The sequence below is a fragment of the Vombatus ursinus genome, unplaced genomic scaffold, assembly GCF_900497805.2.
Source record: "Vombatus ursinus unplaced genomic scaffold, bare-nosed wombat genome assembly UNPS02014784.1, whole genome shotgun sequence".
Lineage (NCBI taxonomy): Eukaryota > Metazoa > Chordata > Mammalia > Diprotodontia > Vombatidae > Vombatus > Vombatus ursinus.
The window spans coordinates 11,799,450-11,825,918 of NW_020954562.1; the positions used below are offsets into that span (position 1 = coordinate 11,799,450).

At 39.4% G+C, this 26,469-nt stretch overlaps 1 protein-coding gene across 5 annotated transcripts in view; it reads right to left on the reverse strand.

Annotated features, from left to right (window-relative positions):
• Positions 1-26,469, reverse strand: part of SH3D19 (SH3 domain containing 19) — a 221,359-nt gene that overhangs the window by 73,650 nt on the left and 121,240 nt on the right. For 4 of the 5 annotated variants that reach the window (XM_027866830.1, XM_027866832.1, XM_027866831.1 and 1 more), the window contains 2 exons: positions 6,406-6,446; positions 1,429-1,471 (listed from right to left, as the gene is read on the reverse strand). In XM_027866830.1, the coding sequence (XP_027722631.1) occupies positions 1,429-1,471; positions 6,406-6,446 (84 nt within the window). Of the gene's footprint in view, positions 1-1,428; positions 1,472-2,757; positions 2,799-6,405; positions 6,447-26,469 lie in introns of those variants that run through there. The other variant, XM_027866833.1, reaches the window with a different exon arrangement.

Below are 26,469 nucleotides of genomic sequence, written 5' to 3' on the forward strand. Positions count from 1 at the left end.
GTTACCTCAACTGTTTAAAAATAGAGTTGAACCAGATGAATTCCCAAGTGCCTGAAAACTCAAAGGTTCTTTGAGTCTTTGAGTCTGTGAGCCAAAAGACCAAATATTTATTGAGCACATCTACGTGCAAAGCACTGGCACAGGGACTGCTGGGGTGGTCCTTTGAAATGTGTTGTTCAGTTGTTCAGTCACGTCTGACTCTCTGTGACTCCATTTGGGGTTTTCCTGGCAAAGTTACTAGAGTGGTTTGTCATTTCCTCTCCAGCTCATTTTACAGATGAGGAAACTGAGGCAAACAGGGTTATGTGACTTGCCCAGGGGTTTGTCTGAACTGAACTGAGGTCATATCTGAACTCAGGTCTTCCTGACTCCAGGCCCAATGCTCTATCCAGTATGGTGCCACCTAGCTGCCCCATGAAATATGACTAGGACACGAGTAAAGTAAGGATGAATGGGAAGAATTCAAATAAACAACAGGAGATTGATATGAAGGGATGCAGAGTGAAGAAAATAGAGACAAAAGTATGCATGAACAACATACAAAACGAGACAATAATGAAGGCAACATGGAAAGGCATCCATGCATGTGCCATCTTTGAGGGAGGTACTATTTTGGTTCTTTGTAACCCAATCATAACATGTACTTCACAAATCCTTGCTGTATGAGTGATGAATGACCCCTGTGAAGCAGGGAGTCACTGACATGAGCAAAAACAGTCCTGTAAACAACTTAAATACTATATCTAGTTGATTTTTTTCCTTATGCCAGCTTTAAGGTCTTCTGTGGCCCTTTTCATTCATGTAAAATTACCATCATCATCCTCCCAAATTGGCATAATAGACAGAGTGCTGTACTAAGGGTCAGGAAGACGTAGGCTCAGGTCCTCCCTTAACCACTTACTAGTTGTATGATACTGAGCAAGTCACTTAAGTGTCTCTGAGCCTCAGTTTCCTTACATGAAAAACATGGTATTGGATTCAATGAACTCTATTTCCCTATCAGCTCTAAATCCATGATCCCATGATCTCTAATCATCATCACAGACTAAAGGAGAGATTGCACCCATTAGGTGGTTTACTAGATTGTAAACGCCATGAGGGCAAGGACCATGTATCTACCATGGTGAACAAAACAGGCACTCAATGTGGAATGAACGAATGAATACAGCAATATCTTCCTTGTGAAAGATGCTAATGCTAACTAAACGCAAATTTTAATTTCAATTATTAACAAGACATATCATTTATAATTTTTTAAAATTAATTTTGAACTTTAATACAAAAAGACAAAATTTCCATGTACACAGCCCAACACAAAAGTAGGGTTCAATATGAAAATATGAATTTCCGTTTCACCCTGTTTACTTTTTTTTAAAACTATGTAATAAATATACACATTATTTCAAAGGATATGTAACTTTTATGTACCTCCTATCTCGGTGTGGATCACCATGAACGGAAGTCCTAGAAGCTATGGAGGGAAAAAAAAACCACAACTTATCATAAAGTCACAAAATAATATTCTGTAAATCTCTGAATCATCACTGAGTGACCCACTGAAAGAATAATGATTAGTTTGCTCCTGATGTTAAAAAAATATAATTTTTAAATACAAAAATAAACCAAAGAAATTTTTATGATGTCAGATAAAGATAACAGTCCTCATTTTTTGGGTTGAATAAGAAAGAATAAACTTCAGGAATTCCTTTACAACTCTACTATAAACAGAGTAAGTGTGATAAATCAATGAGTTGTTATTTACTCACTCTTTGAAATTTCACAGCCTTAAAATTATTATTATTATTTTAAAATGAGGTGGTTAAAAAGTAAATGATTAAACCTAAAATGATTCAAATCAGTTTGCTAAATGTATAATTAAGACATCTTTACATATGCAGCAAGTACTGCTTAATGGAAACTCTCAGTTATTTACAATCTCCCTCCCCCCTCCCCAATCTCAAACGTAAAACATGATAACATGGTCTAACTTCATTTTTTTGGGGGGGGGTTGGTAAATCAAACCTATTCTTAATGAGAATATTTTAAATTTGTCATATAAAGTTCATCTTGATTGGGAAACCTCTGCAGGTTTTCACAGGTAGGAAAATCCAAATACTATACCATCCCAATAATAAAAACTGATGAACAAAAAGGAATTTGTATCCCATCCCAAATCCTTCTAAGAGCTGCCTATATTTCTCTCCAAAGTGCTCTCTTTTTCAATGCTCTTTCAATTCTTCATATAATACTCAGAAAGAACCTCATTGAGGGTTTACTCTCTTTTCCATTTTTAAGATCATTTAGTAGCTTCTGATTGTCTCCAGCAAATCTTCCTTTAAATAAGAAAAGTATGTCCTGGGACAGGCAGTGTGGCGGCAAACATACTTGGGGCTTGGGTCAGAATCAGCCCAGGGAGCAGGAGGAAGAGAGCTGAATTCATGGCAGGCTGGTGGGATAGACTGTGAATATTTTGAAAATGCCAATCCTGAATCCTCCAACCCAGAGGCTCTCCCAGATTCACAATTTGAGCTGGTTTGATTGTTTCCCACTGTTGAAGAGCTAGACCAGTTTCAGGGTTCATTTAGTTATACTTTTTAAAAGCGTAGAGTGAGGCTGACTCTTTCAATAGCAAACCTGATTCACAATGGAATTCTGTTAATGGAAAAGCTCACCCCAAGTGTAACACAATCATCTCTCCACAGGCACCAGGTACAAATAACACTTTAAAAAGACATCATGTTATCATTGTAGACATACCTCTTCCACGGGGCATTTTTTCTGTGCACTATTCATGAGTGCTAAGGGAAAAAAAGAAGGGGTTACAGAAGGGGAAAGGGAGAAAAAGAGGGAACCAGGCTGCCTATGCTCTGAAAAGAACTAGCACCAAGCACATCTGTGATTTTTAACCACCGTTTATTCCCACAAAGAGGAGAAAAGTTAACCAAGATTCCAAGGGCCTACTGAATTATCATAGAAAGAGTCCTAGGAATACATCCGCACTGGCTTTAGAATCAGAGATCCTAGTTTCAAATCCTGTCTCGGATACTTATCACCTGTGTGACCTTGACAAGTCACTTAAACTCCTTGGGCAACTGTTTCCTCACCTATAAAATGAAGGAGCTGGAGCAGATGGTCTCTGACCTTCCTTTAAGTTCTACCTCTAGAATTATATGTTTAAACAGACAAATATCCAATGAAACATGTTGTTGTTGTTCAGTCATTTCAGGTGTGGCCAACTCTTCTCGACCCCATTTGGGGTTTTCTTGGCAAAGATACTAGAGTGGTTTGCTGTTTCCTTCTCCAGCTCATTTTACAGATGTGAAAACTGAGTCAAACAGGGTGAAGTGACTTGTCCAGGGTCACACAGCTGAATCTGAACTCAGGAAGATAAATCTTCTTGACTCTAGGCCCGGCACCCCACCACCTAGCAGCCCTTCTCAATCTCTATAGAGGACTGATAGTTAACAGATCTGGGTGTATTGAGTAGCTGTAGGCATCTTGTGCTTTGCATAAGAAGCTTATCACAATCCTTTGATTAATAATGATAATGATAACAATAACAATAGTAATACTTCATGTTCCTAGAAAACTGAGTTTTAGGAAGCATTATCTTCACAACACCATGAGAAAAGTGAAAGATCTCAACTGGCTAAGATGAAGGGCCAAAGCTAATACAATGGATTTCAATTCAACTCAACAAGCATTTATTGTGTCTACCATGAGCAAAGCATTGTGCTAGGTGCTGGGAACAGAAAGACAAAACAAAAAACAGTCCCAGGCTTAAAGAAGACTACTTTAGGGTGAGGAGGGTATGATACAAGAAGAACCCAGAGAAGTAAAAACAAGGTGATGTGCAAAAGAAGAGACCGAACCTTCATGGACGAGGAGAAGCCTGAGCTGAGGAAGCCTTGAAGGAAGATAAGCATTCTAAGAGACAGAGATGAAGAGATTAGTGCATTCCATCCAGGTCGGAAGAAGAGTTCTTGGCTCACGCAAATAAATGAGAGAAAGAATGTCAAGGTTTGGGAACAGCTAGCAGGACAGTTTAAATGGAATAAATATAAGTGTATTCCATGAATCTCTTTCCTGTCTCTATCCTTTTGCCCATGGCTAGAAATGCTAATGTAGGCTGGCTAGTTTCCATTCTCAATGGAAACCCCTTTTTAGTAGGATTTAGAGATAGAAGGGACTTACAGGTGAGAAAACTGGGGACCAGAGAGAGATAGAGACTTGTGAAAGGTAACACAGGAAGGAAGTAGGAGGGAAGTGTTCTGAGCCCAAGTCTTTTGATGCATTGCTTTTTCCCCTGGACCTATGGCAGTGTTTGAGGCATTGGACTCAGAGTCAGGAAGACCTGAGTTCAAATTCAGTCTCAGACATTTATTTTCTGCGTGATCCTGAGCAAGTCAGTTAACTTCTGTGTATATCAAGTAACTCTCCAGGACTTGCCTACTAAGTCACGGATAGGTTCCGGAACTACATTTTTTTTTTTTTCAGAACTACATTTTAAAGGAGGTAGTTCCCATACCAAGAGTTCCTTCTATTTACAAACTCATAGATCTTTCTTTTCTTCTTTCCAGGTCCCAGTTCAGTATCCTGTACTACTTAATCAGCTACTTAATAAGTATTTGTTATTTTGCTGAATTAAAAGCTTCTATTCCATGCTTTTAAGAATTCCTCCAAACAAGACTTTTTCCTCTCCCTTTGGAATTATGTTCATGAATTTCTACCACCTTTTAATTAATGCTTCAAAATGCTATGCAAAACTCTTAGCTGTTGTCAAATGTAATTATAGGATCACAGGATCAAAGATTTAAAGTTAGAAAGGGCTTTAGAAGCAATCGAATCCAACCTCTTCATTTTACAGGTGAGGAAAATTAGACCCAGGCAAGTGACTTAATATTAGCTAGCATTTTATATAGCGCTTTTGGGTTTGCAAAGTGCTTTACAATGTTATCTCATTTGATCCTCACAACAAACTTGGGAGGTAGGTGCTCTTGTGATATCCATTTTACAGATGAGGACACTGAGGCAGAAAGAAGCTAAGGGACTCGCCCAGGATCATACAGCTAGTATGTGAGGCAGGGTTTGAATTCATGACTTCCTGACTCCAAGTTTAGCACTCTATCCACTACCCCACTGACCCACCTGCAAAGTTTTAACTGAGATCACAGATTGAGCAAATAGAAGAGCTGAAATTTAAACCTAGGTAATCTGATTCTAAACTCATTTTTTCCCAGTTATAACATATTGGCCTCTTTTATGATCTCAGTGCAAAAATCTCATGCATCTGTGTGTAGTTGTAAATGTAGCTTCAAAAGATCCCAAGGTCATATATTTAGGGTTGAAGAGACATTAGAATTCATTTACTCCAACTTCCTCTTTCTGGACATGAGGATCTGAAGGATTCCCCATGGAAGGCAAGGGATTTGCTCAAGGTCACACCCTGGTAATAAGTGGCAGAGTTGGGATTCAAACCCACTCTTCTAACTCCTATGTCCTATGATATTTCCATTGCATCATGATAACTCCCAAAGAAGAATATACATAGATAACTAGAATGTGTCAAAGGACAGGGTGGGACATTTTAAAAATAATCACTAAAATGTCATTAGTCTATATCTCTTCCATATATAGAATGATATTATAGGATAAGAAACAGAGAAATAATACACACACACACACACTTCTGAGGCAGTGAGGTGGTGTAGCGGATAGAGCACCAGACCTAAACTCAGGAAGACATGAGTTTAAATCCAGCCTCAGAGACTTCCTAGCTATGTGATCCTGGGAAAGTCACATAATCTCTGCCTCGGTTTCCTCATCTGTAAAATGAGGATAATAATAGCATGTATTTGACAGGGTTATTATGAAGATCAAATGAGATAATATTTGCAAAGCACTTAGCTCAGTGCCTAGTACATAGTAAATGCTATATAATTGTTAGTTATTATTAATTAATGAATTAAGTAGGAACAAGGATTTAGAGTTAGAAGGGACCTTGGAATCCATCCATTTTATAGATGAGGAAACTTAAGACCCAAAAAGGTCAAGGTCACAGAGAGCATTCAAACCTCAGTCCTCCACTTCCCAGTCAGTTTTCTACTCACTGTCTCACAGGGTAGATTGAACCCTAGAATCTAACAATAAAAAAAAAAATGACCCTAGCTCAGTACTGTGAGTTCAGGCAAGAAAATGTTCTTGTTCCAAAGAACTCATTCATAAGGAAGAGAGAGTCTAAAACAAAGAAAAACCACTATTATTGTCTGGTGGTTTATTATTCTTTACGTTTCTCAGTTGGGTCACTTAGACTCCTTATAAAACAGAAACACTTGTTGGAAATCTAAGGTACCATTTGAAATTAGAACAGTACAAAACACAGAGGGGGAAATAAAACAAACTTACTTCTCTTGATTACGGCTCTAATGGATGACAAGGGTCCTTGACTGGAAGAAAAAGAAAATACTGGGTAAGTATATTAGTAATCCTTTTGACAAAAAACAATTTATTCTATCAAATTCATTTGCAGTATTCAGCACTACCACAGTAGGTAAGTTACCTGCAGATAATAGTAACAATGATGAGAACAGTCATCACCATCATAATAATAGTTACATAATAATAATTCACATTTATCTAATAAGAAAGCAATAATTCACCTCTATCTCATATGACATCCCAACACCCATCAATTTAATACCTATATTCTACTAGTGTTATTAGATGGTTCCAAGTCATAGGACACCACTGTTTATGAAGGATTAAAAGTGAATATCACACAGAGGGCATTGGAGAGGAGCATGGTGGAAGTGAGAAGGTGCCATACATAACAAATCAGGAACTACAGAGATAACCCAGAACTAAAGAAGTCCTCAAAATCTTGTTTTTGATTCATCCCCCATCCAACCACCAAAGCAAAATTCCTAAAGCAAGGGCTGACCATCGCATTCTCCTGCTCAGCAAAACCCAGTGGCTCCCTAATTACCCCCAGGCTCAAATACAAAGTCTTCAGGTTTATATTTCAAGTGCTCTCAAGTTGGCTTCAGTCCCCCTTTCCAGTCAGTATTATATCCTATTTTCCTTCATGCACTCTTCAGTCTGGTTAAACCGGCCCCTTATAAAGTGGCAAAGGCCATCATCCTATGCCTACAATGTACTCTTCCTCCACACCTCTCTCTCCTGGAACCCCTAGTGTCCTTCAAAACTCAGCTCAAACGCTACCTCCTACACGAGGTCTTGCTATAAGTTGTATTTATATTGTATATGCTTATTCTATGTATATTTACACGTGTTCATGTCATCTTCCCCTAAAGAAGATAAGCTTCGTGAGGTCAGGTACCATTTCATTTTTGTCTCAGTACTCTTAATAATTTTAACAAATGATTGATTTTATCATATTATCAAAAAAGATGGTGGATGAGTCATAAAGTAAGAATAATGACTAACCAACGCAGCCTGGCTGCTCACTAGTATTCTCATAATGTCAAGAGAAACTGGGTGAGGCACCCATTGGGTGCAGTCCCTGTGACAAGCTTATGGAAAACCAGGTGGCAAGAGAAACACAGAATGGGCTGCAATCTGCATCCCCAGAGTGAAGTCCATATCTATTAGATCTCAGATTAATTTGTATCTCTGAGAGTCTAGAGGGCCCAAGATATTTAAAGAACAATGAATTCACAGATGCACAAATGAGATGGGAGACTAAAACCCTCTGCGTAGCCAGTTATAGGATTCCATCAGGATAAAACCAAGTGGGCTGATCACGTCCTTCTGTGCTATGGACATGAAGCCAAGTTTAGGGTCTGGAGATGATGATGATGATGACATCTTCTAGCACCAGGGAGAAGTATCCTTCCTCAGTTACATCATTTCCTAATTTCCACGTACCTCTTTTGCTCCTAGAGCTTTTTTTTTTTTTTTTTTTTGGGTGAGGCAATCAGGGTTAAGTGACTTGCCCAGGGTCACACAGCTAGTAAGTGTTATGTGTCTGAGGCTGGATTTGAACTCAGGTCCTACTGATTCCAAGGCCAGAGTTCTATACCCTGTGCCACCTAGCTGCCCCACTTTTATTCTTCATAAGATTATAAATCTAGGGCTGGAAGTGACTTCAGATGCCACTTGCCCTCTCAATTTATAGACAAGGAAACTGAGGTACAGGCAGATAAATGACTTGCCCAAGGTCACACAGGCAATAAATGTTAGAGGTTGGATGTGAACCTATGTCCTCTTGCTACAGAGAGGGAGCTCTTTCCATTGTATCACACTGAACTACTTCTTTCTTCTCTAGATTGCATTAACTGATCTATTTACCTGACATTACGGACCATCGTAACATAGCTTTAGAGACAAATCATACTGCCTCTGAAAACCATAAATTTGTAGTTAATGGAATGCCAGTGGGATATGAAGTGAAGTATTCCACTTGGTTTCCTTCCCTCATGCTAATGCATAGGTTTTATGCTTCTATTTGATTCATTTCAATTGTCCCAAATTATATTGGACACCACAGCTTATGAAGGGCATCGACAAACTGTAACATCTCCATCGGCAACCAGGGTGGTGAAGAATTGGAAATCGTGTAATATGAAAAGCAAGTGAAGGAATCAAGAGCCTAGAGAAGACAGGGGTGTATGACCAAAGTATTTAAATATTTCAAAGGTTTTCATATGGCAGAGGGAGAAAATTTGTCCTATATGGCCTATGAGGATGCCATTAGGACAACTCGGTGGAAATTATGAAGATGGAGATTTCAATTAAAGCGGACTAGATGACAATGAAGAGTCTTTGCCACCTTAGAATTCTCTCATTTTAAGAAGCCTTTAGCCACCTTCCTTGTCCTGTCTATAAAACAAAAAGGAAACATACAAAAGACTGAATTTGGAGTCCAAAAGCTCTGTGGAAATTAGAACGCATGGTGGCCGTACATCTTCAGTGTTGCAAAACTTGACCTTAAAATTGTTTACATTTCCACTAAGTCCCCTTTGCTTTTGTATTCTCAGCATCTAGCACAGAGCCTCACACACACAGTAGGTGCTCAATTAATGCTTGTAGAATTGAATAGTGGCTGCTATCAGTGAATCAGTGAATCAGAAAAATATGAACAATCAGGCAGTGACCTGATTTAAGGGCTCTTTACTACCACTGTGTTGCTTTTATGTTTGGCATTCAGACGTCTGTCCTTTCACACTCAATCAACATATAGATCAACTCAAGAGTCAATCTGACTGGTACAAGAGAAAAAGCCCTTACTAGAAGTTCGGAGAACCAGGCTTCAAACCCTACCTTTGATGATACTATCTGAGTGACTTTGAACAAGTCATTTAATTCCCTTGAGCCTCAGTTTCCTCATTTTTTAAAAAAAATCTTATTTTTAATTTAATTTATAAAATGAGGGAGTTAGATTAGATGGCCTGAGGCCCCTTCCAACTCCAGGCTTATGATTCTATAGCTAAAGAGCCCTGAGCATTATTTTCTGAAATTTATGTTTGGAAACATTGTCCTTTCCCCCTCCCACCCCTGCCCCTAGTCTAATTTGCTTGGAAGTTTTTTAAAAATTGCAAGTTCATACAGTTTTTATTTTGTTTTCTCCCAAACCAGCTCAGTGGATAGTGTTCAGCAACATTTTAGCAAAAGATACAGTTCTGAAAATTTGTTGACATGCATAAGGACAAACAGAACTCACATTTTTATTGGTTTATATTTAGATTAATCTGCACAAATCCTGACTGCTGCTTCTTAGGTGAAAAACTCAGGAAGACTTCATTCAACAACATTCATTTTAAGGCTGGGTAATTTCTCCAACCAAATATTCTAAATTGGCAGGAGATTTAGGCGGCAGAAGTCTCAGATATCATGAAGCAAGAACTTTAATCTGAAATCATAACTGTTTTCAATAGCATTGTTAAAAAACAAAACAAAAACAACCAGATTCCTTGGATAACCCTTGTATGCAGTGACTGATAACTTTGAGAAAAAAATGGCCCCAAACCTTTTTTTCTTAAATAAATGGGAGATAAATAACCAAGCATAACTCAGCTAGCACAATAGACAACAATAATTTACTTTGTGTTCATCTTGCAAAAAAGAGAAAAATCTCCACACTTTAGATCCTTGCTAGATTTTAAAAAAACAACACAAAACTATCCTAAGAAACAATAGATAAGAACATCTACATACTTGTGGGTTCTTTTCAGGTTTAGCTCCTGGGTGGAGTGACCCAGTCCAACCAATCCAGTCCAATTTAACAAATATTTGTTGGGCAATTCAGTGTACTGTTTTTGGTGATGAGGATACAAGGATCAAAATGGAAATTTGTTGAATAAATTATGGGCTTCCTTTTCCCAAAGTATGTTAGTTTCTGAGACTGTGGTCCTAAATTGGGATCTGCAGTTATTTGCGCTGAAAGTCTTTAATCAATACCAGAGCTGGACTCAGTGGTTTTATAGGCTCACATGATGCCACCCTTTTTGTCCCTAGAAAGCCCAGGGCTTGGCTCACAAGTGCTGCCTTCAGGGTTCCATTTAACATTGCCCACCTTCTAGACCCTAGTTTTATTATTTCCAGTTTGGTATAGTAAAGAACTAGGCTTGTTTTATCTGCCCTAGGATTCTTAGAAAGAGCATATGGCCCTTCTCCAGGCTTTATTTTTTGTTGTTGTTCAGTCGTTTTCAGTTGTATACAACTCTGTGTGACCCCATTTGGGGTTTTCTTGGCAGATACTGGAGTGGTTTGCCATTTCCTTTTCCAGCTCATTTTTACAGATGAGGAAACTGAGGCAAACATCATACATCATTGCCCAAAATCATACAGCGAGTAAGTGTCTGAGGCCAGATTTGAACTGAGGTCTTCCTGATTCCAGGCCCATCATTCTATCTGCTGAATCACCTAGCTGCCTCAGGCTTTATTTAGAAAGGTTTTATTTATTTTTAAAACTGCATAATAATTTGCAGTTTCATGTGCAATCATCTTTTTAAAATTATTCTACTATGTTATGGAAATGCTTGTTTTATTTCATGCATTAAAAATATAAATTTTTTAAAAATTTGACTTTATATGCAATGTCCCACACTTATCACCCCCCATATCAGCAAAATGCCTACAGAGAAACAAAAATGATTTGCTTGTAAGCACTATAAAGGTCCTGAGATCACAGCTTTAGAAACTGGAAGAGACTGGAGAGGTCAGCTAATCAATCCCTTCATTTTGCAGATAACAAACAGAGACCCAGAGGTTAGATGATTTGTCCAGGGTCACAAAGCGAGGTAGGTCTTGAACCCAGGTCCTCTAATACCATATCTAGCACACATTTCCAATATACTATACTGCCTCCTTCAAGTAAACATGCAGGAAACCAGGCCTTATTCCTGCTTTATTCCCTCTACTTTTGTCTGACCACTTGCCTATTCTTTAATCCTTGCCATTACCCCATCCCCTTAGATACCCAGGACCAAAGTTTGTAGCCCTCTTTTATCTTCCTGGCTGGTTGTTCTTAAAATTCCTCTCTCTCTCTCTCTCATTTACAAGAAGAACCAAAATGGGGACCTTTCATTTCCTCCCTTACCTCCTCCTCCTAAAATTTTTGACCTGGACTGGGATGATAGGTATACAGCGTAGAACAGGGGTGAGGAACTTGGGGCCTCGAGGCCGCATGTGGCCCTCTACGTCTTCAAAAGCAGCCCTTTGACTGAAGGCAAGGGCCACACTTGAGGACCTAGAGGGCCACATGCGGCCTCGAGGCCACAGGTTCCCCACTCCTGGGGTAGACCCATCCAAGCTCTGGTAGAATCAATCTCCATCTTGAGCGTCTTCTAATTTGGCAGTTACCATATTAAGCCTTAGGGGGATGATCGCTGGAACTCATGGACTCACACATTTCTAAAACAAATATAGCACAAGGTATGATTTTAAATGACTGAGGTCAGCCTAGGTTTTACAAGCTGTGTCACCTCTTTTTTTTTTAATTATCTATGTGACTTTGGTAAGTCTCTGAGCCTCAATTTTCTCATCAGTCAAAAATGAATAAGAATATTTGAACTAATTACTCCAACGCATCACCATGAAGCAGTATACAGAGTGTCGCAAAAGTCTCAGTTCAGCTGAAATGGCTGGCTTAAAAGTAGCTTAAGACTGCACTAAGATTTTTGGGACGCTCTATAAATGGTAGCTTAAAAAAAAATCAATATCATGAAAAGACTCATGACATTTTTGGCCATAACATTAAACTTTTAATACTTCAAGTTTCTTTGGTTTCATCGGTTTGGGTGTCTCCTTCCTCTAATACAAACTGAGAACCAACAAAAACCGTAAACCCCTCTATGATGTGGTAAGTGATCTTTTAGAGCTGCTGTGGGCAAAAAGAGTTGCTAACTAGCGTAATGTAGTGGAAAGAACACTGGACTTAAAGTCAGAGGGCCTGGGTTCAAATCATGCCTCTACCTCTTATTATTGATATGACATTGGACAAGTGACTTTACCTCTCTGGGCCTCAGTTTCCTTTTATAAAAAAATGAAGATGTTGGACTTATGGCTTCTGAGTTCTATTATGCTCTAAAGCCATGATCCCATGATCATGATCAATAATTATGGTGGCTTAGTCAACTGGAAGATTTTCTCTTCGATATTTACCATTTCCTCCTTTTCCTGACCACTAAGGATTCCAAGCCTAGATCCAATTATCTTATTAATGGCCTTCCTTCCTCACAATAAAATAATTTAATACCGCAACCAAGGTCATTGCTCTAAGCAGTCCACTACTCAGGATGGTAAAACGTCTCCCTTTCCAGGGTTCCCCTGAAACGACTGCCACCCTTCCTGAGCAGAGCAAACATTGCGTGCTGCCCTCGTTGATGGATAAAGACACTCAGACAACATAAGTTCACTGAAGGGGGCTCTATCATCAAACCGGGCATTGGAAAATCCTTCTAGGAGGGAAGTAAAGAGGGGAAAATAGCTCAACTAAGTAAATTGGGAGACAGGGCCAGGCATAGGCCAAATGGTGGAGAAAAGCAAATTTCTGTGTTCTATTCGGTATCCCCTTTATGTCTCATGGTGCCTTCCCTTGTCTTTCAGGGGTCCAGAACTGCTCTTTGGCTGCCCCCGTTTCCATTTCCTATCTGAATAGTGTCCTTCCTTCCTCACTCTACTCCTTGAATGTTTCCATTTCCTCAGTGCACATTTTCCACTGACCATAAGAGAAAAGCATCTGAACCAAAAATCAAATCACACAAAGTCTAACTTTTTAACCTTCCCGGAATTAAATGAGTAGATTGTTAGCTAAAAAATCGGTCACAGTGTAATTTCAGCAGAGATATTTTTGAGCAAAAGGGCCTTCCTAAATGGTCCTCAAATCAAACTGCAGAGGCTAGGCATTGACCTTCTCCATCCAGACATAAAAGCCTCACAAGGCCAGTCCTCATAGCTTTGATGGAAGCTTTATGGTTGAATTTTCTGCCAGATGCTTTGAAAACAAGAATAATAAGGATCAGAAAGTTTCTGGGTGTGACTTATTTTTTAGTAAATAAAAAAATGAGTAACCCTGAACCCATTCTAAAGAAGCCAAACTTCTTTTCTAGTTCAGAATGGGAATGGGTCATGCTTTGTTGATATGAATAAAACTGCTTTTTTCAATATTTACACAATTTTCAAAGTATCATGCATTGAAAGGCATAGTTGCAAACACTCTCCCACTCTGTGCCTTTCAAATAAGACCAGGATTCCTTTGGCAAACGAGTAAATGAAGTCCATTTATTTTCATTATCTATACAAGCCTCTTTTGCCCATAACATAGAATGAGTGCAGCATACAACCTATCTTTATCCATTGACCGTGTTCTCAAGCTGTATCCACTGGCAACGGAATGCAGAGTCACCCGAGAAGCTGAACTTTCTGCGCTTAATGAAGTTAACCTTCCAAGAACCATGAGGCCACACAATTCTAACAGTAAACCGAGCAGAACCTAAACCTACACAAGGGTGTTTTGGTTAAACAATAGAAGCTATTTTTTTTCATTGTAAGTAAAAAAGTTTTACATCTCTCCATTGTACTGAATTGCCTTTTAAATTTACTCTGCTCTGATTCCCAGTATGCTGTCATTCCTGGCTCTTGTGGGTAGTGGGAAGAGACCAAATATAGGTAAACGCCAACCTAGTAAGGGTTTGGGCTTCAAAATTGCATTTAAAACTTTGCTGTTTGGGAATTGGGACCTAATTTTGTTTTCAAATGTTACAGAGTGAAGTGTTTACCTTTTTTGTATCCTGGTATTTAGCATATTGTCTGACATATAAGCCCATATTTTTTCATCAACTGACCCTCCTGATAGGATGAAAATCTTTTATTTCAAAGTAAAAAAATTTTATGTCAATTTCTGGTCCATCTAGTGTTAATAAATGCTTATTATTTGAAGAATCCAATAATATTCATGCTCTTTACAGAAAAGGCAGCAGGCTGCAGTGGACAGAATGATACACTTGGAATCAGAAAGATGTGGGTTTGAATTCCACCTCAAACACTAATTAGCCAGCTGGCCAAATTACTTAATGTGTCTAAGCCTCCATGTCCTCATTTATAAAATGAGGTTACAGTAGTAACCTACTTCACAGGGCTCATGAGAGGATCAAATTGCATGGTGTTTGTAAAGTGCTGTACAAATGGCAGTACTAAATAAATGTTATTGTTAATTATGCAAATGAAGACAGCATGGAAGGGCAGTAAGATTCAGATTAAACAAGAAGCCTCTGGTACGATTTGTTATGATTAAAACACAAAGCTCGGGACAGCTAGGTAGCTCAGTGGATAGAGCACTGGTCCTGAAGTCAGGAGGATGTGAGTTCAAATCTGACCTCAGACCAAACACTTAACACTTACTAGCTGTGTGACCCTGGGCAAGTCACTTAACCCCAATTGCCTACAAACCAAACAAAAGAAAAAAACAAAAACAAAACACAAAGCTTTCCTTCCTTTAACAAATGGTAAACTATTTTTAAAATGTACAGTTGCATATATTTGTATATATCAACACTACAAATAAGCCATGATTTCACAGATAAAGGTACATACTTGAAGATCAGGGCATGTAATTCATCCAGGCATTCTCACCCTATGGAGACATGTGTCCATGTCCCTCATTAAGTTCAAAACAGTGCCCCGATGCTATATATACTATGAGTTTTTGGGATGTTATTGCTTAAAGGGTTTTTATTAGTATATTTAGCCTATTTTTTAATGTTTATGTTAACTAGCTGAGCTAAAACACTTATCTAGAGCAAATATTACTAATGATGATTAGGTTGTAAAGCTAGCCCACAAAAATCTACTGAACCCACAACGTAGCTGATACATAATAAAACTATAGCACCCAACACAGGCGGTAGAGACAAGATGACTATAGGGAGTGAAAAGGTATTTGTGTGACTGAACCAGTTGGGAAAATGAGTCTACAAGCTTGGACAGCCATTTTTCTGCAAGGAAAGTTCCTAAAACAAACATTCCTAAGTTAAGACTGACTGACTTTCTTTTTGATGGTATTAATTATTCTCATACAGAGTTATTTCACATAAAACCAAAACCCTAGATTTATTATCTTCTAAGAAATATCATTAAATTTACTGTTATTAACCGTGTCTTGGGGCTAACTTTGACTTGTTTCTTGAAACAGGTGACAGAAAGTAATAAAGTGTGTTGGAATAAAACAAATACCTCTGCTTTTTATCTTCTAAGCATATCAAACATAAAATTCTTATCACCCAATATTAACCGCTAGGCTTCAGTAATACATTATGTCATAAAGAGAAGCAAGAATAAGCTACTGAATAACGTTTCGCCAGTCCCGGAGCAGGAAAGCTCCAGCTGAAATGAAAATAGTAGCAGCAGAGTGATGGAACACTAATGAGTTGGCGGAGTGATGTAGTAGCAATCAGAGGAGAGGCCAACTAAGGAGCACAGGACCCAGTATGGAAACTCAGACCCTCACTGGGGTCCCAAGCAAGAGAGAACTGTAAGTCACATAGACTGTGCATGTCTTTGAGGAAAGTAGGGGTACCAGAAGATGATTTCTCGACCCTTTACCTATGCCCAAATTCCTTCCCTTATGAGAAGCAGTAAAAGCACAAAGTCTGGAGGACGATATAAGTCTCTGTGGGAAGGCAAAGGACTTCGAGTGGGGTTGCTTGACTTTCTAACTAACCATAAGTCCCCTTATAAGAGAAGTTCTATCCAGGGAAGTATTATAAGTTAAGAGCACTTTGTAGGTCACTTGGAAAAGTAGAGATCAACCAGAGGCGAGCATTACTTGACTCTCTAGAGAACCGAGTTCTTTCTTCCGGTAAGACTTTATGACCAGGGTAGTACTACAAGTTTATTTATATATCAACACTATCACTGAAAGTGCCCCATGGGAAGGTAGAAGCCTATTAGAAAAGGAAAGAAAGTTTGGGGTCTATGGATTCAGATGTGAGTCATTTGTATGTTCTTTACTCTGTAGATAAAACGCATTTTTTATTTTTGAAGCCTTGTGAGCCTGAGTGCTTGAAAGGAGAACTCATGGTTACCCTTTAGGGAAGTACCAATTACTTATATTTCCAGGTTTCACTTCAGGGATAGGGGAGAGAAGCAAGAGAAGTGGTAAGAGACTTACAAAATGTACCCGGACTATTTTAGGAGGAAGTCTCTGACATGTGTTACATATAACTGATAATTAATACATTTACATAGTACTTTTCAACAACAGTGCTTTAATCATCATTTATTTTATAACTTCAAAAGATCTGTGATTTCACCAGTGCAGGTACTTCCTCACTTGTCAAAGACATGACCCTTTCCCGCCTTAGCAGACAATTTTCATGAGTTACTGGGGTCAAAAACATTCATCACTTGATGGCCAAGCCTCTAGTGATGAGACTCTCTGAATTTACCTAGGCTGATAACAGATAATAGACATACAGATGGTGTCCAGATCTGTGCTTGAAATCTTTCTAGTTTGGTAGTACATACCAAAGTTAGTTAGCTCTGCTATAATAGGCTTTACCAGGCCAGAATCATCTCCATGCCACAATGAGGAATGAGGGGATGACTTGAAAAGAGCGATTTATCACAACAGTCCACTGATAATGTTGCTATAGTATTTTGCTTTTCCTTATATTTTCCAACCTTTTCAATGTATGCACTGACTTCTAATTATACTGTCAGCCTCTCTAGGGAAGGAATTGTTTCCTTCCCCCCCCTCCCCAAGAATATGCCTCCTTAGAACACAAAGTGAATATCTGTGATGCTTTTTGAAGGAAGTGACTGGAGTAATTCTTATCTGATATAGACAAAAGTTGCATAGGATGAAAAGGTATGGAGGGGCTTTGGTGAGGGAAATTTTCTCATCAATTTTCACACACAAAGAAATTAATGATAAAAAAAGATTCTATGATTCGTATAGAAATCCTAAGTTGGCAAATATGTCTTCAAATCAGATCCAGCCTACCTTTCCAGACCTTTTTCACATTATCATGCATCAGGATTCCTTGATCTTTCTCCTGCCTGTGCACAACAACTTTGTAGGATTAGCTTTTGTGTTTAACAGTTAATAACAGCTAGGATAGTGACAGACCTCAAGACCATAAAATATGATGATTAGCTGAAGTTACTAGGGATGGATTTAGCCTGGAGAACTGAAGCCATGATAGTTTTCTACAAGCATTTGAAGAGCTGTCATGAATAGTCTTTTCTATTTGATGCCAGAAGCCAGTTCTAAGAGCACTGAAATGACAGTTACAATGAGACAAATAAGGCTCAATATAAGGGAAAATGCTTAATAAGAGCTATGCTAAAGTGGAATGGGTTTCTTCAATAGGTAGTGAGCTCCCGAACCCTGGATGTCTTTAGGCTGAGGCTAAAAGACCGCTTTGGGGGGATGCTGTAGAAGAGATTCCTATTCAAGTAAAGGTTGGACTATCTGGCCGCTAGGTGGTATAGCAGATTGAACCTGAATTCAAATCCAGCCTCAGGCATTTACTAGCTGTGTGACACTGCGCAAGTCACTTAACCCTGTTTACCTCAGTTTCCTCACTTATAAAATGAGCTGGAGAAGGAAACGGCAAACCACTCCAGTATCTGTGCCAAGAAAACTCCAAATGGAGTCACAAAGAATCAGACACAACTGAAACAAGTGAACAACAAATCTGGCATCTATGATTCTGCAGTTCTACGGATTTTACTCTAAAACTTATTAAGCATAAATTAAAATCTTAGTTGCAAAAGTTGTGTATTGCAAATGAAGGGAACAAAATAGGAGGGCCAATAATCACATCTGCATATACTTGGTCTGCCCACAGCATTCAGAAACTGATTGTTCAGCCCCTTCTCTTCTTTAGCCAAGTATTGACTATATATATATATATTTGCTTTTTGGTAAGACAATTGGGGTTAAGTGACTTGCCCAGGGCCACACAGCTAGTAAGTGTCAAGTGTCCGAGGCCACATTTGAACTCAGGTCCTCCTGACTCTAAGGACAGAACTCTATCCACTGCGCCACCTAACTGCCCCTAATGACTATATTTTTTAAAAAAAATTTTAATGACTATATTTTTAACAAAGAGACAACTTGCTCTCTGTCTCTCCCAAACTCTCATTTCCAAATCCATATACTACAAAGTATGTTTTTCTGCTTTTCTTAAAATGAGCCACAATTGGGGCAGCTAGGAGGTGCAGTGGATAGAGCTCCAGCCTTGGAGTCAGGAGGACTTCAGTTCAAATCTGGCTTCCGACACACGGCAGTTACTAGCTGTGTAACCCTAAGCAAGTCACTTAACCCAGATTGCCTCACCAAAAAGGCAAAAAAAAGCCACAATTTATATGTCTCACAAATCATAAGAGTGTGAGAGTGTGTGTGTGTGTGTGTGTGTATGTTTGTGTGTGTGTGTGTGTGTGTGTGTGTGTGTGTGTGTAAAGGGAAGAGTCATTGGGAGTAATATGTAAAAAACAAAAGACATCAATAAAATCTTAAAGAATAAATCATTATAGTACTAATGAAATTAATTTACAAAAGCCTTCTAAATAGGCCCACTTCATAAAATATTTCTGAATTCCCTTCCTTATGAAAAAAATTATTCTTCTTTTTCCACTTAATAGTACTTTATTTTTTCAATTACATGTAAAATAGTTTCCAACAATCATTTTTATAAGATTGAGTTCCAGATTTTTCTCCCTTCCTCTCCAAGACAGCAAGCAATCTGATACAGGTTATACATATACAATCATGTTAAACATATTTCCACATTAGTCATGCTGTGAAAGAAGAATCAAAGCACAAGGGAAAAACCAGGAGAAAGAAAAAACAAAAAACAAAAGAAAAGCGATCTGCATTCAAACTCCATAGTTCTTTCTTTGGATGTGGAGACCATTTTCCATAAACAGTCTTTGAAAAAATGATTCTTATAAGGAAGGACTGACTCACTCAGTTACACCCTCCTGTGACACTGACTTTTGCAGAATGTAAACAGAAATCCTATGAAAAGGAATAAAAAGTTACACCCTACCCCAAAACCTGTCCTGGCAGTTTTTAAACCGTAAGTAAAAAATTTTTCCCTCTCCCCAAAAGGGTGACAACACATCCCTTCGGATGAAACCACCAAGTTTTGTTTTGTTTTGTTTTGTTTTTTTCCCTATGGAAGCCAAGCAACATCTTCTCCTCCCCATTCTAGCATCAGTTCTGACTTGGCGTCAGTAAGAGGCAAGGAAAGCTTGGCAGAACAACCAAAAATAAGGAAGACCCATGGAAAATCCATGGAGAAATCCACTCCGTTACATGTGATTAATAAGAATTGAAAGCAGATGCTGCCTTAAGTCACTCTTCAAACTGTGGGAACAAGAGGCCTCCCAAGCATCTAGATATGTCAAATGAGAGAAAGAGAGAGGTCTTTGTTTGCTGGGGGTGGGGGGTGAAAAAGGTACAAGAAATAGTTTCTTACTATGTGCAGCCTGTTACTACACAAAAGAGTCTCCTCTTTCCCATTTTAAAAAAATTAAAAATTCAGCATTTCAATGTGCAAGGTATTGGTCAGAAAAAATATGGTCAGCTTGCACTCCCAAAGATTTCTTTCCTTCTTTTATGTTCTGTTCATTCGTTCACTCGCTCAGCAAACATTTCCCATGTAAAGCACTACTGGGAATTGATGAGGTTAAAAGATGAAAAAGCTATTCACTGTTTTCTGCTTCTAATCCCTCCACTGTCTCATTTTCCCACTACAGTGATAATCAAAAACCTCGGTGGCAGATGTAGTAGGCAAGTGGAAAGAAAAGACTGGAAGCTAACGTCAACAAGCATTTATTATGTCTTGACAGCACATCAGGCACTGTGCTAAGAGTTGGGGATGCGGAAGAAATACAAAAGACAGTCCCTACCCTCAAGGAGCTCACATTCTAATGGGGGAGACAACATGCAAATAACTATGTACTTACAAGATACATACAAGGGTAAACTGGAGAAAATCTCAGAGGGAAGGCATTAACATTGAGGGGGACCAGGAAAGAAAGACCTCTTGGAGAAACTGGATGTGAACTGAGACTGGAAGGCAGTGAGGAAAACTAGAAGGCAGAGGAGAGAAGGACGAACACTCTCGGCATGGGGGACAGAATTCAGAGAACTGGGAGATGAAGACAAAAACTTGAATATAATACACCTACAGTTGATGGCTAAAATTATAGGAATGGATGAGGCCATTAAAAAAGGGATCAAGGGACAGCTAGGTGACACAGTGGATAGAGCACCAGCCCCGGAGTCTGGAGGACCTGAGTTCAAATCCAGCCTCAAACACTAGCGGTGTGACCTTGGGCAAGTCACTTAACCCAGATTGCCTTCCAAAAAAGGGATCAAGATAAAAAGAGGGCCAAGGACAGAGCCTTAAAAAGTGCTTAAGTTTAAAGAGAGGAGGAAGGGACACCATGAAGAGGACAAAGGAGGAAGAGGAGTCAACTGGTAGGAGAATAATTTAGAGGAGGAAAATTACTGTAGGAACCAAAGGAGAATAGAGTATCAGGAGAAATGGGGTTCTTACTCAAATGCAGCACTGAGGTCAAGGAGAACAGAGGTCTGAGAAAAGGGCATTGGCTTTAACAATTATTATTAAGATTGTTACTTTACACTTACATGATGCTCTATGATTCTGATGCACTTTATGTCATCTCATTTGATACAATAACCTGAGAAGATAGTTAATATAAATCAGGGATACTGAACCTGGAGTGAGGAGTCTGTAGCTAGACTTCAAGATGGGTCTGTGAACTTGAATGGGAAAGAAAAATGACATTTTCATTTTCATTAACTTCTAACTGAAATTTAACACCTTCTTAAATTATTTAAAAACATTATTCTGAGAAGGCATCCATAGGCTTCACCTGATTGCCAGAAGGGTCCATACACACATAAAAGATTAAGAATTCCTACTCTAAATGGAGAAACTGAACGCTCTCCCTTCACACCTCTGCTCTAGTTTCCTTCATGGCTCAGCTCAAGGGTAAGACCCCCTCACCCCTTCTCCATTAAGGTCATTCCTGATTTCCTCAGTTGTTAGTGCTTTCCTCCCTATCAAATTATATGGTATACATTTCAAATCGACTTACCTGCCTATGTGTTATTTTCCCCCAGGAGGATGCAAGCTCCTTGAGAGCAGAGACTGTTCTATTTTTGTTTCTGTCTCTGCATCACCAGGAGCTAGCACAGTGCTTGGCACAAAGCAAGGGTTTAATAAATACTTTTTAAATGTTTATGAATGAAGCTCAGAAAGGTCAAACACCTAGTTCATGTAGGAGCCAAGACTCAAATGCAGGTGTTCTGATTCTGACAGGGTTGGAATCTGGGCCCCAGAAGGGAAAAGCCCTGGACTTTCCCACATGGCCAGGTCTCTAGGGGTCCCCTGAGGCTATAATCCCATCAACTGGCCTTTCATTGTGGCTACACCCAATCTCTCCTCCACAGTCTTGCCTCCCTATGGCCCCAGGCCACTTCCCACCCTTGGTCCCACCTAGGCTCCATTTCCCACCCTTGGGAATTCTATTAAATCACAGGACACCCAATCTCCCCTCCATTGCCTTGCCTCCCTATGGCCCCTGGCCATTTCCCACCCTTAATACTAGCTAGGCTCCATTCTGCCTTGGCCACTAGGTCCAGGTCTCAGGAGTTCTGTTCACCCCAGCTTACTAGCCACTCCCATCCAGATCTCCTTAGCCCTTCCTCCCATCACCCCAAACTACTTGGCCACTCCTACATCCCTCCCACAGTCTTTCTGTATATAAGGTCCATCTTGTCTCCATTAAGATGCTCTGATTCTCAGAATCTAGCCAATTGCTCAGATTCTTAAAATCTAGCCACTGCTCAGATTCTTAGAATCTAGCCAATAGCTCACTAATGTTCAGACTCCTTAAGAGTCTGCCCAACATGACAGATGTTCTAATAAACCTTGTCTTTGGCTGAAAGAAGTCTTGGGTCGAATTCTTTCAGGCAGGACCACCCTGTTGTGAAAGTGGGGTCCCAAGCAGCCCTAAACTTCAACAATGATATAGGTTCAGTTTTGCATTTTGTTCTTTCTCTTTAGTTAGTTATAGTCATTGTACAAAATTTTTCCTTGCATCTACTTGGTAATTACAATGACCAAGTTTGACCCTAGAGAAGAGATGAGAAAAATACACCTTCCTCCCTCCATAGAAAAGATGTGTTTGTGTTGATGTGTGTGTGCACTATGAATACAGAATATTTCACGTACTGTCAGAAATAGCCAATGTCTTTGTCAGTTTTCCCAACTACTTTTTTCTCTCTTTTTTAATTCTTCTTACAAGGACTGTCTTTCTGGAGAGAAGAGAGAAGAGATATATCCATAAATGAATGTGAGATAAAAACAAAAAGCATCAAAAGAAATAAGATAAAAATTTTTAAATAAATAAAAAGATTGTTAAGCAGCAGTAAGAGATCTGCTGAGATTCAATAGCATGAAAATATAATGGACCAAAAACAGCACAAGCCCGGGATATTTTGTTCTCCAGCAAAGGTTGGTAGCCTTGAAAAGAGAAGTGAGAAAGGAGATGGTAAAGGAGATGACCTCTGAGGTTCTAGAACTCTGGGAAGAGAATAATGAAGGTGGTAGTGATTCTACTACCCAACTTGCATTTTCCTTTAACTCAGAAAAGGGTCAGTGCCCACTTCAGAGGCCCTGGGGGTCACAGAAGGTAGTCATCTTGGCTGGAATCATTCTGGCCTCCTCTCCCTTATAGCAACCAAGAGGACTGTGCTTAGGTGGTTTAGTTTCTCAGTGTATAAACAAAGATGGCTGAACTAGTGTTTTTTTGTTTAATTTTTTTTATTAATAAATTTATTCATTTTTAGTTTTCAACATTTACTTCCACAAGATTGAGTTCCAAATTTTCACCCCATCTCGCCCCTCCCCCCACCCCAAGATGGCATGCATTCTGAATACCCCTTCCCCTAGTCTGCCTTCCCTTCTATCTCTCCCCCACCTTCTCTTATCCCCTTCCCCTTCAGTTTTCCTGTAGGGCAGGATGGATTTCTGTACCCCATTTCCTGTATTTCTTACTTCCCAGTTGCATGTGAAAACATTTTTTTTAAACATGTGTTTTTAAAACTTTGGGTTCCAAATTTTCTCCCTTCCTCCCTCCCCACCCACCCTCATTGAAAAGGCAAGCAACTCAACATAGATTATACATGTGCAATTATGCAAAACACTTCCATAGTAGACATGCTGTGAAAAACTAACTCTATTTCCCTTAATCCTATCCCGCCCACCCATTTATTCTATTCTTTCTTTTGACCCTGTCCCTCCTCAGAAGTATTTGCTTCTGATTACCCCCTTTCTCAATCTGCCCTCCTCTCTATCATTCCCCTACTCTTGTGTCCCCTTCCCCCCCTATTTTCCTGTAGGGTAAGACAGATTTCCACACCCAATTGAGTGTGTATGTTATTCCCTCCTTAAGTCAAATCCTATGAAATAAGATTCACTTATTCCCTCTCACCTTCCCCTGTTTCTCCTCTACTGTAACAGTCTTTTCTTTTCTGTTTTTTGTGATATAATTTACCCTGTTCTACCTCTCCCTTTCTCCTTCTCCTAGTATAATCCTCTCTCATCCCTTAATTTTATTCTCCAGATATGATCCCTTCATCTTCAACTCACCCTGTACCCTCTATCTACATATATATATTATACACACATACATACATATAATTTTTTTCCCCTCCAACTACCCTAATACTGACAAAGGTCTCATGAGTTACAAATATCATCTTTCCATGCAGGAATGTAAACAGTTCAACCTTAATAAGTCTCTTACGATTTCTCTTTCCTGTTTACTTCTTCATGTTTCACTTGAGTCTTGTATTTGAAAGTCAAATTTTCTATTCAGCTATGGTCTTTTCATCAAGAATGCTGGAAAGTCCTCTATTTCACTGAATGACTATCTTTTCCCCTGAAGGATTATACTCAGTTTTGCTGGGTAGGTGATTCTTGGTTGTAATCCTATCTCCTTTGTCCACCAGAATATTATATTCCATGCCCTGTGGTCCCTTAATGTAGAAGCTGCTAAATCTTGTGTTATCCTGATTGTGTTTCCACAATACTTGAATTGTTTCTTTCTGGCTGCTTGTAATATTTTCTCCTTGACCTGGGAAGTCTGGAATTTGGCTACAATATTCCTAGGAGTTTTCCTTTGGGGATCTCTTTTAGGAGGAGATCGGTGGATTCTTTCAATTTATATTTTGCCCTCTAGTTCTAAAATATCAGGGCAGTTTTCCTTCATCATTTCTTGAAAGATGATGTCTAGGTTCTTTTTTTGATCATGGCTTTCAGATAGTCCAATAATTTTTAAATTCTCTCTCCTGGATCTATTTTCCAGGTCAGTTGTTTTTTCCAATGAGATATTTCACATTGTTTTCTAATTTTTCATTCTTTTGGATTTGTTTTACAGTGTCTTGATTTCTCATAAAGTCACTAGCTTCCAATTGCTCTATTCTAATTTTTAAGGAAGTATTTTCTTCAGTAATCTTTTGGACTTCCTTTTCCATTTAGCCAATTTTGCTCTTTAGGGCATTCTTCTCCTCATTGGCTTTTTGGACCTCTTTTGCCATTTGTTCTAGGCTATTTTTTAAGGTGTTACTTTCTTCAGTATTTTTGGGGGTCTCCTTTAACAAGTTGTTGACTTGTTTTTCATGATTTTCTTGCATCACTCTCATTTGTCTTCCCAGTTTTTCCTCTACTTCTCTTACTTGCTTCTCAAAATCCCTTTTGAGCTCTTCCAAGGCCTGGGACTGATTCATATTTTTCTTGGAGGCTTTGGATGTAGGAGCTTTGACTTTGTTGTCTTCTTCTGCTTGTATATGTTTTGATCTTCTTTGTCATCAAAGTAAGATAATATAGTCTGACTCTTTTTGCACTGCTTACTCATGATCCCGGCCAATTACTTGAGTTTTAAACTCTTGATGAAGGTAAGAGTCTGCTTCCAATGTGAAGAATGTACTGTCCCAAGCTTCGGGGGTTTGTACAGCTGTTTTCAGAGATACTTCTAGGGACCTGTAAATTTTCAATTCTTCCAAGGTGGTATGATAAGGGGCAAGGTATTTCCTCTCCACTGCCACAACAAGCTCCACCATGCCAGCACTCCTCTTAGCCCCAGGACTGCCCCTCAGAACTGTGACCCAGATCCAAGTACAGGCAAAGCAAGAGATTCCTGCCTCAGCATTGGCAAAGAGATCCCTGCAATCCCCCTCTTATCACCTACTCAATTCCCCCTCAGTCTGTGGGTGGAAGCTCAGGAGGCAGCCGCCACCCCAGGGCCGTGCTCGAAACTTGCGGCTGAGACCTATCTTCTCTCTCACCGCACAGTCACAGACTTTTCCCACTGACCTTCTAAGCTGTCTTTGGCATTTGTGGGTTGAGAATCTGGAAACAGCCACAGTTGTCTGCGATTCAGTCCTCTGAGGCCTACTCCAGTTTCACTGTGGCCTGCGTACCCACGCTGAATGGTGCTCCTCTCCCAGCCTGGTGCAATATACCTTTCTGATCAACCATCCAGGTTGTCTTGGGCTGGAAATTTGTTTCACTCTGTCTTTTTGTGGGTCCTGCTGCTTTAGAATTTGTTTAGAGTCATTTTTTACAGGTATTTGGAGGGGTTTGGGGGAGAGCTCAAGCAAGTCACTGCTTTCACTCTGCCATCTTGGCTCCCACTACTGCTTTTTTAATGTGGTTCCATGTTGACTTTATTTCTTTGGGGATTTCATAGGATCATAAGGTGTCAGAGTTGGTCAGGCCCAATAGAGGTCTGATTTGTACAATTCCTAGAAGGCGAGGCATAAACAGAAGAAATACTATGCCCTACAATGGCTTGACCTATGATACTAAGAACTACAAGAAAAAATATTCAGGGAATACGCATTTTCAGGCAAACAGGTTTTCTGAAGTCCAAGGGCTAGAGAAGGAACTTTTTTGGGGG